The following is a 16,548-nucleotide window of genomic DNA, read 5'->3' as shown; positions in this document are numbered from 1 at the left end:
TCGGTCGAATATAATATCCCAAAAATTAATCCCAATTATCACGAAGTTCTTGGAATTAATTGATCTTTAGATGACGAAGATTAGTTTAAATTATATAAAATTCTGGCTCAAAATTTTATATATTTTAGTGCAACTAAAAAATATGTCAATGGTCAGAAATACAAGCTTGGTCAGAATACCCCGCCGCTACCTTCCTCCAAAGACATCATTATTCCACAAAATTGTGAAGTTTCTATTGTGCTAAGAGAAACTACTGGTTGAATATATTGGATATGGATATGCACAAGTTATGTTACAGTCTGTTTCTGAGAATATCCATTATTGAAAAAATTTTGCTGAACTTTGGCATCAATTTTTAACATTTATTTGATTATACGTCGTTGGATTCAAGTACCACCCATATGCACACCATTTTATTTTAAACAATAGCTCGTAGTTCTGTCGCCGTTGTCGTTAACAGATGAATTAACGGAGAACCCATTACGGTTGACCCTTTCTCAGTACGTTCAAAATGGAGTATGCCACATTCAGTATCTAAACAAAAAATCTAATTAAACAAAACACTAAAACTGGATTATTGGCGTTGAAATATGCACAGATGTCAGTATCTTAATCCTCATCGGAAACACTTTTCCCACAACAAATTCCGTTGGTTTTTTCCATTTTTCCATCAAAATTATCATTAACTTTTGATATCCAATCGACATGCAAGTCCAATTTGACTCATATAAACGGTACGACAGTTGGTCGCTGGCAAGGGCAGTCTCGTTCGCATAGTAAATGAGTAGAAATATTTCGTAAATGTATATGCCAGCAAGTGATACGTACATCAGCAAGTTATTTGATTCGTTTGACGAAGGATCCTGTGACCAATCATGTTAATGAGGATAAAAATTAATTAATTTATGGCATCGGATCAGCTTAAACTTACAGCCATTAAATAGGCGACGCTACAGATACATATTGCACTTGAAACGATTTGGTATAAAAAGACACCGGAGAAAATGTCTTCAACTTCTTTGATGTTCCTATAAGCCGAACAAGTTCAATAGAATAACCGGAACAATCTGAACGTTTATACTGCTTACGAGACGATTTCTCGGTGCCGGCGAATACAATTTATCAAGTTTCTTAACGAATTGTTAGCATCGCTCGCATCACTGCCTAGTGCTCGCAGACTTTCTCCAAAGATCTCTACTTTGATTGTGTTAATAAAAATCAAATACCAAACGAGTATCGGACTAAACGAACAAATGACAACGATCGACGCTATTCCAAAATAGGAAAATAGCAGAGCCACAACATAATCTAGTCGATTGTTTCTCCAATCATTGAATGGTAGCCAAACGGGAACAGGTAGCTCATTTCCATAAGAAATAATTGGATTGACGCAGGCTGAAACTAAACCGAGCGATATGAAGGTGATGTAGGCCAATGAAGTTCTATTGAAGAAATTCATTTTCTGCTGCACTTTTTCGTATTCATTTTTGGTTAATAGCATGTCGGCAATGTCATTCAAATTGGTGTCGATAGTCTTGTGTTTCCACATGATGAGGAATCCGCGATACATGTTTGAGAATGCATAAACCGTTGTCGGTCCGAACAAAATCAATTCATTTCGCTTTTCAAGCATGACTGTTGCAATAGCTTTAGAATGGGGTTTCAATAGTCTGTTGCGGTTTATTGCAGAAATATATTTGGTTTCTCGAATACCTTTCGCTATAGTCCAAGCCAATGATGTACAAGCTTGAGCAGTGTATCCAAGTACAGTGTAAACTACAGTTGAATTTTGTTGTCGCCACATTCCGATGAAATAGAAAAGTTTCAAAGAAACCTCAATAAGACTGTTCTTTCCGAATTTATACGTCTGATCGGTGGACATATTCGCTATTGTGGGTAGTCTATTCAACGATGGATAATGTAAGTATTATGAACCTCTGTCAAATCTTTACCGGATTTATATAACTTGTTCAAAATGCCGTTGTTGTCAATTAAAAATAATAATTTCTGAATCATGCGTGTACAGTCAGAGGTAGTGAAATTTCAGCATGAATTTTCTTCAGCTGATCCACACAAACGATGTGAAGCTGCTACACGCACGCCACATAAAACCACATAAAGACGTATAAATAGTTTTGATTGCTTGTATGGATCAGCTGGAAAACAGCTGAAGCAAATTCATGCTGAAATTTCACTTCTAAGTGTAAGTCGTTGAAAGATGGTTTCTTGCGTGTAATGCCCATTTCTTTCGAAGTATGACCAAACTTACAAAGTAAGTTTTACATGGCTGAAGCTGTTGAGTTAGAAGGTCAAGCAATGCCATTAAAACAACTGTGGCCACTCCAATTAACATCAAATTTTTGTCAAATTTAAAACAAAAGTTTTTCATGGCTTAGAACTATTAAAAGTGAAAATAATAACTAGTCCACAGTGGATATGTCATAAAACACCATTAATTTCCTTCGGTATGATGTAATTAAAGAAGAAATTTGAAAACATAATTTATAATTCATTTTGCTGATAATTGTGTGGAAATAACGCACTTCAAGCATGAGTGGTACTGAAACTGGACAGTGTATCGAACAAATTTTGGCACTGTAAAAAAATTCGGAGACTTTTTTCATACAAAGTAGTACTCTATTTGGCAGCTGTCATTAATAGCTATTTTGCTTGAAGTGCCTTGGTGGAAAAAATGTTACCAGTTGGTCAGGGTTGCGGAACTACAGTGATACCGAGTGCATTTTCCTAATAAATTCACTGTTGAAAAATCTTTTTCACTAGTGTCAACGCACTTCAAGCAAAAGTGCTATTAATGACAGCTGCCAAATGGAGTACTAATTTGTATGAAAAAAGTGTCCGAATTTTTTTACAGTGCCAAAATTTGTTCAATACACTGTCCAGTTTCAGTACCCTATTTAAAGTACCACTCATGCTTGAAGTGCGTTGTTAGTGTCAGATTGTCAGAAGTTCTGAGCGAGAGCGGATAAAATCCAACCGATTTTATGCACTGGTAATACTCTCTCTAGCAAACAAACAATTATTAAGTTGGTAAAGTCGTTTGTGAATCTCTGCTATACTTTATTCACACTTTGTTTTGTACAAGGTTCTGAAAGGTTCTTCGTATAAAATTTCGCAAACCTTGATGGCGCCACAGGAAAATTTTGATGCAGAGAATGAAAGAATTGTAATTCGACCGAAGGCCTGACCAACGCACTTCAAGCAAAAGTGCTATTAATGACAGCTGCCAAATAGAATACTAATTTATATTAAACAATTTTCCAGATTTTTTTACAGTGCTAAAATTTGTTCGATACACCGTCCAGTTTCAGTACCCTATTTAGAGTACCACTCATGCTTGAAGTGCGTTGGCCCGACACATGTCCCAAAATTGTTCGAAGATTTCGCGACATCACTCTTATCGATGCTTAACTAAAATTTCAGCCTTCATTTACGAGTCACGTATTTCATTTTTTCTGATGTCTTTGCATCAGAATCCGTTTTGAAAAATGTACGACCACGAATGTTTTAACTTTTAATAAAAATTACTTTTGGTTGCAGTCGTTTCATACACTGCTCACTTTTCTAAGAGCTGGTCAAATTGTTGCAACCAAATCTATTTTCTGTTGAAATCTAACACATTCGTGGTCGCTATTGCGGTCCCATATTTTTGAAAAAGGATTCTGGTGGAAAAGTATTATCAAAAGCAAACTAAAATCCAGCATTTGTTCCTGGTGAAGATATGGAGCAACTGAGTCCATAAGTTTCAAGCTGTTACTCTGCTTGACTCAGAGCCCTCCGTATACGACTATCCAGAGAATATACGTTTTGGGAAATGTAAAGTCTCTCGGTGAATCGTAACTTGAAAAACGAATAGTAAGCATACCCTTTACATCAATTTGTTTTTATTTTATTGTTTTATGCATGAAAGTTCATGCTTTTTCAAATGCACACATAGATTATTAAGTTATGCCTCGGCGGTGTCTGCGGTGTTCCTCACATGTAGTGATAGTCGTGCTCCAAAAAGTTAAGTTTGATTTTCCATTTTACCAGGTTGTATGCGTCCGCATTTTAGGACAGTTCTTTTCTTAAGACATTTAATATTGAATATGCCAAGTGCACAATCTGAGAAAAAGCGTTTGTGATCAGAAGTGTTTCAAACAAATAATTGGTTTTTTGCTCCAACCGATTTTAGGATATTTATTCTCATGGCAAAGATTTTGCCTACAACCAGCTGTTTGGGTTTCTTCCATTTTTCGCCAATAATCACGATAAATTTTCGGAACATCAACGGCATGCATGTCCAGTTCGACTCATAGATGCAGCCCGAAAGCCGGTCACTTTTAAGAGAAATTTCATTTGCAAAGTATATCAGCACAAATATGTCTAATGTGTAAATGCCTCCAAGTGAAAGGTACATGGCCGTATCGTTGAAATTTTCAGATGTCTGTAGGAATATAACGTTTAACGATTAACAATTAACGATTAACGCTTTCTTCTAAGCTAAACATACCGCAGCCATCAAATAAGCAATGCTACACAAGCAAATAGCGCTCGACGTTATTTGAAGGAAAAACACGCTGGAGAAGCTCTTCTCAATTCTTTTAATGTTCCTATTGAATTATACATTGAGACAAGTTACTTTTGTCCAGAACAGGCCATGTCACGTTAGTGAATAGTAAGAACAATGAATTTTCATTATTCTTATAATTCGCTAATGTGACACGACCTGTTTCTGCATTTCACTATTCATGCAAAACCAGTTGTTCTCGTCACTCACTCGTCAATTTTTCGATCTAGTTCGATGCACCTGACTAACTCGTTGAAAATTTCGTTGTCAGCCTTACGGTCATACCCCAAGCTTTGTAGCCTTTGACCCAATACTTCTATCATCAGTGAAGTTGCGTAGAGAAGGTACCACACAATAATTGGTGTAAATGCACAAGGTATTGTCAGCGTAGCGATTCCCGTAACCGAAAATACTAAAGCAATGATAAAGTCTCTATCATTTTCTTGCCAATAGATATACGGCAACCAAATGGGAACTGGCATCGCCTTTTCAGGTGAAAGGACAGGATTCAAAAAGGCGGACACTAGCCCACTGAAAATGAATGTTGTGTAGGCTGTTGATAATTTTGAAAAGAATTTCATCTTCGGCTGAATAATTTCGTATTCATCTCTGCGTAATTGAAAGTCCGATATGACGCCCAGGCAAACGTCGACAGATTTATAGCATCGCATGAATATAATCCCGCGATATGCAGCGACAACACACTACATACTGGAAGCGGATAACAAAATCACTTCTTTTCTATCGGTTAGCATGTACGTTCCAATACATTTCGCGATAGTCCAGGCTATTGCTGTCAATGATTGGAAAATGTAGCGGTAAATGGAGTAAACTATTGTTGAATCAGGTCTTGGCCACAGACCAACAATGTAACTGATCCGAATGGTTAATTTGACAAGTCGACCTCTATCAATTTTGAAGGATTTATCACCCATTCTTAGTTTGATTTCACTACTGTGTACAACAGTCCTCTTAGCTGGACTCCTCAGGCCCTGAGATTGTGTTGACAAACTCGTGTGTGATGGGCTTATATACTCTCTTAACAAGCATAATCACATTCCATATGTTGGAAGGTAGCAATTAAAACTTTGTTTTTCAATTTAAACTTATGTAAACTATGTAACGTAAGAGGCGGCAGGGGTGTAAGGCTGTCTTGACAGTCGACACATTTTTCTGCATTTAAAAAAAAATTATTTTGTGAAGAATTTTCAAATTTTCGAACAGCTCAGCCGACAGTATTCACCGGTTGCTAGGAATCTCGCGCTGTTATAATAGGAAATGTTTTGATTTCGAAATAACTCGATTATGTGAGTGAGTGTAAATATGTCTTCGCTTTGAAAGAGCCAGACTAAGTCACTATCTTTCGTTTCGTCTTAGCGGACGTTTGCCAACGGATATTTTTGGTATAATACTAAAGATATTTGCCACTCCATCGGTTGAGGACTTTAAACAATTCTAATTCTTTCACTTAAAAATGGCCAATAATTCTGTCATGACACTGGCGTTTTGCATACTCAGACTTTGCGTATCTTCAAGACCTACAATCCTACATAAAAAGATCCTCATCCTAATCAAAGATAAAAATATTTCTTCGATTCATTCAAAGCAGGCCTCTCACACCTCCTTATTTCCTTATTTTTCCTTATTTTTATGAAAACCTCCTTATTCCTCCTTATTTTCTTAAAAAATCCTTATTTTCCTTATTTTTCGCATATTTCACAGACAAAAAATTGAAAATTCATAAAAAAATTCGTTGCGCGGCGTTTCCAAATTACTTTTATTATGCAACACAAAGAACTCTAATAGAAAAGTGAAATGGGGCATTGTCGTTCCAATATGATTGATTTACTAGACTTACCATATATTTTTGTGGTTTCCTTCGATAGTAAGCACCACCTAAGAGGTGGCAACTTTCGAGTAGAACTATTTTATTTACCATTAACATCACCTTTAAGAGCGATATCGCGAAAAAATTAGCACGCTGGAAGACAAAGGTTTTTCTTAATGGAATGACTTATGGCTCATTTTATTTGCCTTTCAATTCTAAAACCTACGTATGTTTCACATTTTTTTTAAATTGCTTATTTTCGGACTTATAGAGGTCAAAGTGAATGTTATTCCCGCAAAACGGTGGTTGCAAAACGGTTTTTTCGATATAACTGAAGCAAGAGGCAATGAATTAAATTGTTATTATTTTAGAAAGTGGGGCACAAATTTTGGTTATGGTCACCGGTTAGTTCCGATTGATCTTAGGAAGTTATATTCGAAAATCAGGTCGATTTTCAATCGAATAAAGAGTTCTGCGAAACTTACCCATGACAAAAAAAAGTGGACTATAACATCCTATGAAAATAAAACCCCATGACTGTTCTATTGCAAAATTCAGTAGGCACTATAATTTTAAATTACAATAAATGACTCAAGAAAGCTTTCACCAGGATTTCTTAGATAATAATCCGCTGAAAGTTTTCTGTAAAGATGACTGATTGATTCCATCAGAAGGTGTCGGAAAAAATAGGGAAAAAGAATATGAATTTTTTGCACCCCCGTGAAACAGTTCGAGCTTAAAACCTCTGCTAATCAAATTACTACGTGCAATCTTTAGTCTATACTCTAAAGACTGCCCAACTTTTGAAGGATAACGCACCCTATTCGGTTCGGTAAATATCAATTTTCGTTGCTCGAAGTCGAGTAAACTCGGTCAACTCCAAAATACATGAAAAATCCATTTTGTACTTTTCGAACAGACACTTTCAGTTCATGACCAATCGTTAAATTTATAAAATTTCGAAAGTTTTAAGTTGAAAAATTTGAACTTTTCTACTGCTATTTCCTTAATTTCAACTAACGATTTCCTTATTTCTCCTTATTTTTGTGCTGAAACCTCCTTAATTCCTTAATAAGGAGTCCGAAATTATAGTGAGAGGCCTGATTTAAAGTCAATTTGATCCTGGTCTCCAATCTCTAGTCTAGAGCAGTGACAAATAGCCCTCGAGATACGAATATACATATATTATACGCCTGGGGAAATGATAGGCTCTCGGTGGGTCGTAACTTGAAATTGAAGGGCGAATAGTAAGCATACAAGTAACAAGACAGTGACAGTGACGCAAGACGCACACGATTTTTTTGGCTCTGATAATTATTGTCTTTGTTTTCATTTAAATCAATCTTTTTATTATAAATTCAATATCGGCTGAACAACTGTAATTAGTGCTCACTGATGGCTTGTAAATTTCATGGATTATAGTCCGTGATCTCAACTATTCTTCAAATTTTGTTTGTGCAGCCCACGACATAACCTGAAAATTTGAGTGTATTTTCGATTTGACCGGCATTTGAATTTGAGGCCACAACGGTAACTCTACTTGGAGCTAAGTCACCTGCTCCAGTAGTGTGTTCTGTATAACGCAGTTAATAAGTCGTTATTACCTCAATTCAACATCGTTTGACTTCACACTCAACGGATTCCCATATACGATGCGTACGGATCAATTGTAAACATTCCTACCTGAATTGCTGTCGGAATTGTTGAACCTGATTGGAGTACTGAGTGCAAGAATTAGTAAATGAATTGCTGAAAGGTCAGGTATTTTGATTATTTTCTGAAGAAAACCTGATTTGCTTATAGGATTTACTCGATAAACCAAACGGAAAACCAAGTTTTGTAATTCACAATCAATTAGTGGCTACATTGTAAGATCAAAACGAAAGACCGAAATATTTATTGCTCACTTTTCTGATTGTGTGAATTTCAAACAGCTTTAACGTAATTTCGAATCTGAAGGTGAACTAAACGAAAGACCAAACGTAAGATCAACCAATAATCCGTTCACCATCTACCAATTGTCAAAATCCACCTGAAAAATCCTGTACATGATGAAGTTGACCGTCTACTATCAGAATGCCCAAGGGCTCAAGACGAAGACGTACTATTTTAAATCCAATGTTCTATCTAGCGATTATGACATTATTATTTTGTGTGAGACGTGGCTGACGATCGATTACAATGATTCAGAGTTGTTCGATGACAGATATACCGTGTATCGTCAGGATCGTGATCGCGTTGCCACAGGCAAGAAGGACGGCGGAGGGTGTCTAATTGCTGTTAAGAGTAATTACTACTCATCAAGGGTAACCGATTGGGAATTGGACAGAGAGGACATATGGATATCGATAGATCAGCTCAACGGCGGTAAAATTTATTTTAACGTTCGATATATCGACTGCAGGAGTACTTTCGATGTGTATGATATGCATCTTGCAAAGATCAATGAGATTGTTAATGTGATTAAGCCGAATGGTACTTTTCTGTTGGTGGGTGACTATAACTTAGCCGACTCTATCACGTGGACTGCTGAACCTGACGGTAGCTGTAGTGCTCGTGACGTAGTCGGTAACATCGCTGAATCGTTTGTCGATGTGCTTTCGTTAACTAATCTCAGTCAATTTAACTCGAAGCGAAATGTCAATGATAGAACGTTGGATTTGGTGTTGTCTAATCTCGATTCTGACAAAATTATTATTGACACCGATAATGATTCTATTTCTCGCATAGATCGTCACCACCCTCCTGTCACGCTTCTGATTGATGTCTCTCCTCTCCGCTTTCTGGAGGAAAACCGACCGCCCAAACTGAACTTTTTTCGAGCTGATTATGATGTGCTTAATGAGCGTGTAAGTATGGTTAATTGGTGTAAAGTATTCGATGGTCGCAGTGTTGACGAATCAGTTCAAGAGTTCTACAGGCTGTTAACGTCACTTTTTGATTCGATTCCGACGGTAAAGAGTGCAGCGAAAAGCTACCCATGTTGGTTCTCGTATGATCTGATAAAGACGCTGAAACGGAAGATAAGAGCGAGAATCAAGTTTATGCATTCTAAGAGTCCGCTGGACTATGCGCTGTTTGCCAGTTTGAGGAAAGAATTCAAAGCGCGAAAAAAGCTTTGTGAGGAGGCTTATATCAACGACATCGAAGACAAGATCACTTCCAATACGAAAGCTTTCTTCTCGTATACTAAGTCGTTGAGGAAGACCAATTCCATTCCGAATCAAGTTAATTTTCGCTCAGAACTAGCTGAAGATCGGGAGTCTGTGTGCAACTTGTTCGCAAAGTATTTCTCTAGCGTTTTCCAACATGCTAGCTACCACGAGTTTGTTGTGAATCAGATAGCTCCGAACTTTTATTTTACCGATGTTACGGTTGAGGAGGTTAAGCTAATACTTGATAAGCTCAATCAGTACAAGGTGTCAAGTCCGGATAATATTCCGTCGATATTCTATAAAAGGTTGTCTCCATCTGTCAGTTTGCCGTTGTCAATAATCTTCAATAAATCGATCCGAGAGGGCTCGTTTCCGTTTGCATGGAAAATTAGTAACGTGACGCCTGTATATAAGACTGGAAAACGGTCAGATGTGTGTAATTACCGGCCGATAAGTATACTGGCAGCTGCGTCAAAGGTTTTCGAGAGAATTGTCTTTAATAAAGTTTACCAACATGTGAAAGAATATCTTACACCTGCGCAGCACGGCTTCGTGACAGGTAAATCGACTCTTACGAATTTGCTAGAGTTCGCTACTCAAATCACTGATTCGATTTTGGACGGTGGACAGTTGGACGTCATATTTACCGATTTCTCGAAAGCCTTTGATCAAGTTTCTCATGGGTTGCTGCTTCTCAAGCTACAGAACTTTGGAATTAAGTCAATTACGTTGCGATGGTTCCGCTCATATCTTCTGGAAAGAACCCAATATGTCGTGATTGGAGGGGGTAAATCGGATTGTATTACTCCGACATCGGGGGTCCCACAAGGATCGATACTGGGTCCTCTCTTGTTTTTGCTATTTATTAATGATTTACCAGACATATTCACTTCGTCTAGCTCGTTGTTCGCCGACGACAACAAAATCTTCCGAAAAATTGAGTGTTTGGCAGACGGTTGTAGCTTACAATCCGACATCGTATCTTTCTCGGAATGGTGTGACGACAATAATTTGAATCTCAACCCAGAAAAGTGCTCGGCGTTGTCGATAACTTGCAAGCCTCAACCGATAAACTATCAATACTCCATAAATGATACGCCAATCGAAAAGAAAACTACAAAAAAGGAACTCGGTGTTACGTTTGATAGTAAAGAGAGCTTCGCTGCCCACATCAATGAAACAACGAAAAAATCGTACCAACTTATTGGATTCATCTTTAGAAGTACTCAGAGCTTCAAACGTCCGGCTAGCCTGATCAAGCTTTACAACACGTATGTTCGAAGCAGACTGGAGTATTGCAGTACCATTTGGAACCCCTACTATGTGAAGTATAAAGAACAAGTAGAAAAGGTGCAACGTAAATTTACAAGGATGCTGTACTACCGATTCAACTGGACAAAACCTGACTACCCAACTAGACTGAAATATCTTAAAATGAAATCACTAGAAACCCGCCGTCTCGAATTGGATGAAATGGTTCTGTACAAAATCATCCACGAAAGAATCGTCACCAGTCTATCATCGCGTATCGCAGCTCACGTACCGCAACGTTTTACTCGGCAAAATGACCATCACCTATTCCGCCTTCCTACACCATCGTCGAACATACAGCTCAATTCGCCGGTTCATCGAATGCAGAACCACCATAATGTTTACTTTCGGCACAGTGACATATTTAATTCCACTTACAACGAATATAAGTCAACGGTGAAAAGTCTGTACCCATTCTAATTGTTTTCTTTTAATCATCTCTTTTCCTCTCTTAACTTTAAATTCGATCATGTAATAAATTTTTTTTCTTGTATTATTTTTTCTTAAGTTCAATGTATAATTGGGCCTAGGCCTGTTCCGTTGTAACTATAAATAAATAAATAAATAAACCAGTTGCAGCTAAATTCTTTTTATTGTTTTTTACACATGCAAATGTCGTGATTTTCCAATTACAAAAAATCGCATACAGAGATTATGGAATTATGCTACGAGGAGTCTACGGTGTTTATCATATATACTGACGGTTGTGCTCTAAAAAGTTTAATTTGGTTCCCTTCTACCATGTTGTAAACGTCCGTTCTACGACTGTTCTTTTCTCAAGACATTTAATATTGAATATGCCAGGTTCACAATCTGAGGAAAAACGTTTGTGATCAAGAAGTGTTTCAAACAAATAATTGGTTTTTTGCTCCAACCGATTTTAGGATATTTATTCTCATGGCAAAGATTTTGCCTACAACCAGCTGTTTCGGTTTCTTCCATTTTTCGCCAATAATCACGATAAATTTTCGGCACTTCAACGGCATGCATGTCCAGTTCGACTCATAGATGCAGCCCGAAAGCCGGTCACTTTCCAGAGAAACTTCATTTGCAAAGTATATCAGCACAAATATCTCAAATGTGTAAATGCCTCCAAGTGAAAGGTACATGGCAATATCGTTGAAATTTTCAGATGCCTGCAGAAATATAAGTTTTAACGATTTACGCTTTCTTCTAAGCTAAACCTACCGCAGCCATCAAATAAGCAATGCTACACAAGCAAATAGCGCTCGAAGTTATTTGAAGGAGAAACACGCTGGAGAAGCTCTTCTCAATTTTTTTGATATTCCTATTGAACGAGACGTTGAGACAAAAGTTACTTGGGCAAAATATATGAATAGTTCAATGCAGAAACGGGCCATGTCACACTCATTGATTTAGCGTCGTTGCAAATAGACTGACGAGGTCAATGGAACGTGTTTTGATAGTGAAACGGAGCTGAATGAATTTCCATTTTTCTTATAATTCGCTAATGTGACATGACCTGTTTCTCTTCACTCACTCGTCAATTTTTCGATCTAGTTCGATGCACCTGACTAATTCGTTGAAAATTTCGTTGTCAGCCTTACGGTCATACCCCAAGTTTTGTAGCCTGTGACACAACACTTCTATCATAAGTGAAGTTGTGTAGAGAAGATACCACACAATAATTGGTGTAAATGCACAAACCATTGTCAGCGTAGCGATTCCCGTAACCGAAAATACTAAAGCAATGATAAAGTCTCTATCATTTTCTTGCCAATAGATATACGGCAACCAAATGGGAACTGGCATCGCCTTTTCAGGTGAAAGGATAGGATTCAAAAAGGCGGACACTAGCCCACTGAAAATGAATGTTGTGTAGGCTGTTGATAATTTTGAAAAGAATTTCATCTTCGGCTGAATAATTTCGTATTCATCTCTGCTTAATTGAAAGTCCGATATGACGCCCAGGCAAACGTCGACAGATTTATAGCATCGCATGAATATAATCCCGCGGTATGTAGCGACAACACAATACATACTGGAAGCGGATAGCAAAATCACTTCTTTTCTATCGGTTAGCATGTAAGTTCCAATACATTTCGCGATAGTCCAGGCTATTGCCGTCAATGATTGGAAAATGTAGCCATAAATGGTGTAAATTATTGTCGAATTAGCTCTGGGCCATAGTCCAAAAATGTAACTGAGCCGAATCGTTAAATTGACGAGCTGACTTCTATCAATGTTGAATGATTTATCACCCATTCTGTTAGTTTGATTTCACTATACTGTGTACAACAGGCCTCTTAGCTGGACTCCTCAGGCTCTGCGATTATGTTAAGAGGTTCGTGTGTGGGGACTTATATATACTCAACAACTTAAACAAACTTAATCACATTCCATATGTTTGAAGGTAGCAATTAAAACTTTGTAACTTAACTTATATAATGTTCTAAGTCACGACTAAGTCAAACCATCTCTAAAAGTTATGCTCAGCAACAACAATTATAAATTGATATGGACGGAAATAGCATTTCAATTAATGAAATTTGATTTTAATTGAAATTACCTTAAAATAACTGCAGGAGCAACGCACTTCAAGCAAGATTGATTATATGCAACAGCTACTAAATAAAGTACTATTTTGTATGAAATGTGTTTTACAGTTTTGTGCCACACTGTCAAGTTTCAGTACCCTATTTAAAGTAACACACAAGCGAAGTGCGTTGACAGGAGGCTACGTTATTGGACAGCTGACTAAAGTAAGTGAAATGGCAGTACCCTCTCTATCAACCTAACTACATTTATTCAGGTGGTAAAAATGCAACGTAGCCTTTGTATTTTACATGTAAAAATAGAAATTACTCAACAGTGTATGATTCTACAAACAAAGGAATAAGGTGGTATTTTGACAGCGTCAAAACGAAGTTTGTTTGCTAGAGAGGGTATTGGAAATAGTATTGGACAACTTTTGATCGATTTTTTCCCTTGAGTGTTATGATCTTCATAGATCTTCAGAGCGAGAAGACCGAAGAACAGTTTATTATAGCTTGCCTTGGGGTACATGTCAAAATTTCTATTTTGAGCAGTGTCGCTACTCATTCTCCTTTGGCTCGTTGAGCATAAATGTAAATTCCAAAGACTACTTGACACTTTAACCGCCTTAAAAAGTGTAGTTTGATTGCAAAAGAGAGAATATTGGTTAGGAGCGTCGTGTATTTAAAAAAAAACAAAAGTTGTCTTACAAAGGTGTGATTGAACAATGTCCAAGATAAAAATGTGTCTCAGCAACGCACTGTCAGTGCTATGGTCTCAGTTTTCTAATTCCCCACTTTTTACTTGCCAATTTCTAAGGCTGAATATTGAAGAGCCCGTGAAGTTCTAGTTGTTCATGATCGTCTTTAAGCCATCCCATACATTTTAAATTATAATTCCTAAGGCCAGGTGAAGGTGTTTACTACACTCGCGGAATATTGAAAACCGACACATTTTCTGTTCTGTCAGTAAAATGGTTTTTTGTGAATTTTGCATGTATTTTTATATAAAGAACTCAAGTAAAATACAGAAACATAAAATGTTTCAAAATTCGTGTGTCGCACAATGTTTACCTTCACCTGGCCTTGAGATTTACTAGCAACTGAAATTTAGGAATTTAATTCACTCATTTCTCATTTCTCATTTCTCATTTCACTCAATATGGCACTGAGCATTGGCTAACTGAATTATACCTTTTCACAGCCGGACATCATATAATAATTGATTGGAATTGTTAGCGACCTGGTAAGTGCTACACTGAGCGAAATTTCTTACGTGCTACGCGTATATCATTCGTGCCACCTGTTAAAAAGTGTGGTAAGGTAGTATACAGCGGGCTCGAATATAATACGTGGGAGATTCGCTTTTAAAAATATGAATTTTATTCACCTAAGATTTACACCATATTAACCAGTTTATAGTAGTTATTATACATTTTAGTAGTCATTGGTAACAAATACTTTAAATTAAAAATTGACATCTTTGGGAATTGAACCGGGGACCTCTCAATCATGAGCCAACGATGTTTCTAATGTAGCAGTACAGTAGTGTTGGTGGACATTTCGTATTGTTGAAGCGTACTTTGAAAGCCATAAACGTGTGTGGTGTATAAGTTACGCAGAACACGTTATAACGTAGCGCACAATAATGGTGAGGTGATATGTCGTTTTTTAACGTAATTGAATTTAAGTAAGTTCATAAAGCACGCGAAATTAGCTACGACTTGATGGCAAGATAGTTATGGGCACTTATTATCAAAATGAAATTACTTAATAAAAAATTAAAGTATTTTGACGAGAATTTTTCTATTTTACTAAAATATTTTTTTTTGTCGTTTATCTTCTTCGTGTTAAGAAATATAAATATGATCCAAATTCAATGTCTGAGACCAGCATCCACTATATATGTTTAACATACTTGATGTGCGTTTAGCTTCCGTCCCACTCGTAAGTTATTCATATTCCACGTATATCACCACAATATGTAACACATGAATATTCAAATCTGACAATCGAAATACGTAACTACGTGTTCCACGTATAGAAGACATTGTCCATGTATCATATACATTAATGAAGTATATTCAGAGTTCCCACGGCTTAGGAAGGCTCCTAAAATTAGGAATTTTAGGAAATTTTAAAGGCAATTTTAGGAGTATTTTAGTAGATTTGGAAGGTAATTTTAGGAGAATTTTAGGAGGAATTTTTTAAAATGTGGGAGAGGTTGTATAAGTAATTTCCGGAGGAATTTTTGCTCTGTTTCTCTGTTTCTCATTCACTTCGTAAAATACTAAAAATGTTTAAGAAAATTGACAAAAAGTTATTTTTTTTCCTCTTTTCTGACGCGACGCCAGTCTCGACTAGCCAGCAACTGATCCTTTATCAGGTTTTTCTTGTCGACTGCGCCTTTCGAATTAACAAGATTCACCATAATTTTGTTTCCATCATTTATCAGCTCTTGTGCACTAAAAAGTTTTTTTCTACTGGATCTGGAGAGATTTCTCGATATCGGAAAGTTTTTCTGAACTCGATTTTTTTTTGTGAAGATGCTTTATTGAGATTATCTTCCGCCTCTTTATTCTTTTGTTCGTTCCTCACCTGACGGTGGAAGTTTGGTTCTAGCTCTTCCTGGACGAAAGATAGAAAATTCATTTCTTCGAAGGTTTTGTAGGAAATGTAATTTAGAAGTTACATAACTTCAAAACCAATTTTTTTTGTCGTGCTGGAAAAACGTGGAAAACTGCGGGAAAAACGGAAAATTCGGAAAACTTTTTTGCACTTAAAAAAAAACTTTGAACCTTCAGCTTTCATTTGAGCCTCATATCGCCTATGTAGATTCAATAGTCGCTTCACAGAAATTCATCAAAGTTGACTCTACATCGAAAACTTTGAAGGGGGGTCAGGGGAGCAGCTGGGGCGGAAATTTTGGGCACCCTATCCAAAAATGTTCAGAATTTCAATCTTTATCGATGGTGCAATTTTCACGCCTTTGTCATCAAATGCACAAAATAAATGGCTTTTATATGAACTTGAACCTCCACTATAAGAAGTAGTACCTTCTCGACTTTTTGTTGTTCGAGAAAAGTAAAGTACATTGGAGCACATCTGGAAAATACGTCGATTCATTAGGAAGTCAGTGACGTTTATATTATTCAATGTGTCCGTAAACGGTCGAAGTGACACGATAGTCGC

General features: G+C 37.0%; 3 protein-coding genes across 3 annotated transcripts in view; 1 reads left to right on the top strand and 2 right to left on the bottom strand.

Annotated features, from left to right (window-relative positions):
* Nucleotides 1-16,548, top strand: part of LOC119074105 — a 220,534-nt gene that overhangs the window by 114,236 nt on the left and 89,750 nt on the right. The gene's annotated exons all lie outside the window — the stretch shown is intronic.
* LOC119074094 (odorant receptor Or2-like) lies at nucleotides 411-1,904 on the bottom strand. Its single transcript, XM_037180054.1, has 5 exons — nucleotides 1,714-1,904; nucleotides 1,089-1,647; nucleotides 932-1,028; nucleotides 597-863; nucleotides 411-534 (listed from the first exon to the last, which is right to left on the bottom strand). The coding sequence occupies exons 1-5, from the start codon at nucleotides 1,880-1,882 to the stop codon at nucleotides 481-483; spliced, it is 1,146 nt and encodes a 381-aa protein (XP_037035949.1). The 5' UTR covers nucleotides 1,883-1,904; the 3' UTR covers nucleotides 411-480.
* LOC119073221 (odorant receptor 94a-like) lies at nucleotides 2,707-5,049 on the bottom strand. The gene is made up of 4 exons (XM_037178532.1): nucleotides 4,853-5,049; nucleotides 4,511-4,610; nucleotides 4,226-4,444; nucleotides 2,707-2,745 (listed from the first exon to the last, which is right to left on the bottom strand). The coding sequence occupies exons 1-4, from the start codon at nucleotides 5,047-5,049 to the stop codon at nucleotides 2,707-2,709; spliced, it is 555 nt and encodes a 184-aa protein (XP_037034427.1).

Source organism: Bradysia coprophila, unplaced genomic scaffold (genome assembly GCF_014529535.1).
Source record: "Bradysia coprophila strain Holo2 unplaced genomic scaffold, BU_Bcop_v1 contig_138, whole genome shotgun sequence".
In the NCBI taxonomy this organism is placed as follows: domain Eukaryota; kingdom Metazoa; phylum Arthropoda; class Insecta; order Diptera; family Sciaridae; genus Bradysia; species Bradysia coprophila.
Note: the sequence above shows the minus strand (reverse complement) of the source record. Positions and strands in the feature narration are given on the sequence as shown.

Excerpts from the sequence above, each read along its gene's own strand:
- LOC119074094 (XM_037180054.1), bottom strand. The coding sequence starts at position 1,882 with ATGTCCACCGATCAGACGTATAAATTCGGAAAGAACAGTCTTATTGAG. Across the intron at positions 864-931 it reads GCGTCGCCTATTTAATGGCT|GATCCTTCGTCAAACGAATC; the intron begins GTAAGTTTAAGC and ends GATTGGTCACAG. Across the intron at positions 535-596 it reads GGATTAAGATACTGACATCT|ATACTGAATGTGGCATACTC; the intron begins GTGCATATTTCA and ends TTTTTTGTTTAG.
- LOC119073221 (XM_037178532.1), bottom strand. The coding sequence starts at position 5,049 with ATGCCAGTTCCCATTTGGTTGCCGTATATCTATTGGCAAGAAAATGAT. Across the intron at positions 4,611-4,852 it reads CAAAGGCTACAAAGCTTGGG|GAACATTAAAAGAATTGAGA; the intron begins GTATGACCGTAA and ends ATAATTCAATAG. Across the intron at positions 2,746-4,225 it reads AGAAACCCAAACAGCTGGTT|GAAAATGCACTCGGTATCAC; the intron begins GTAGGCAAAATC and ends TGAATTTATTAG.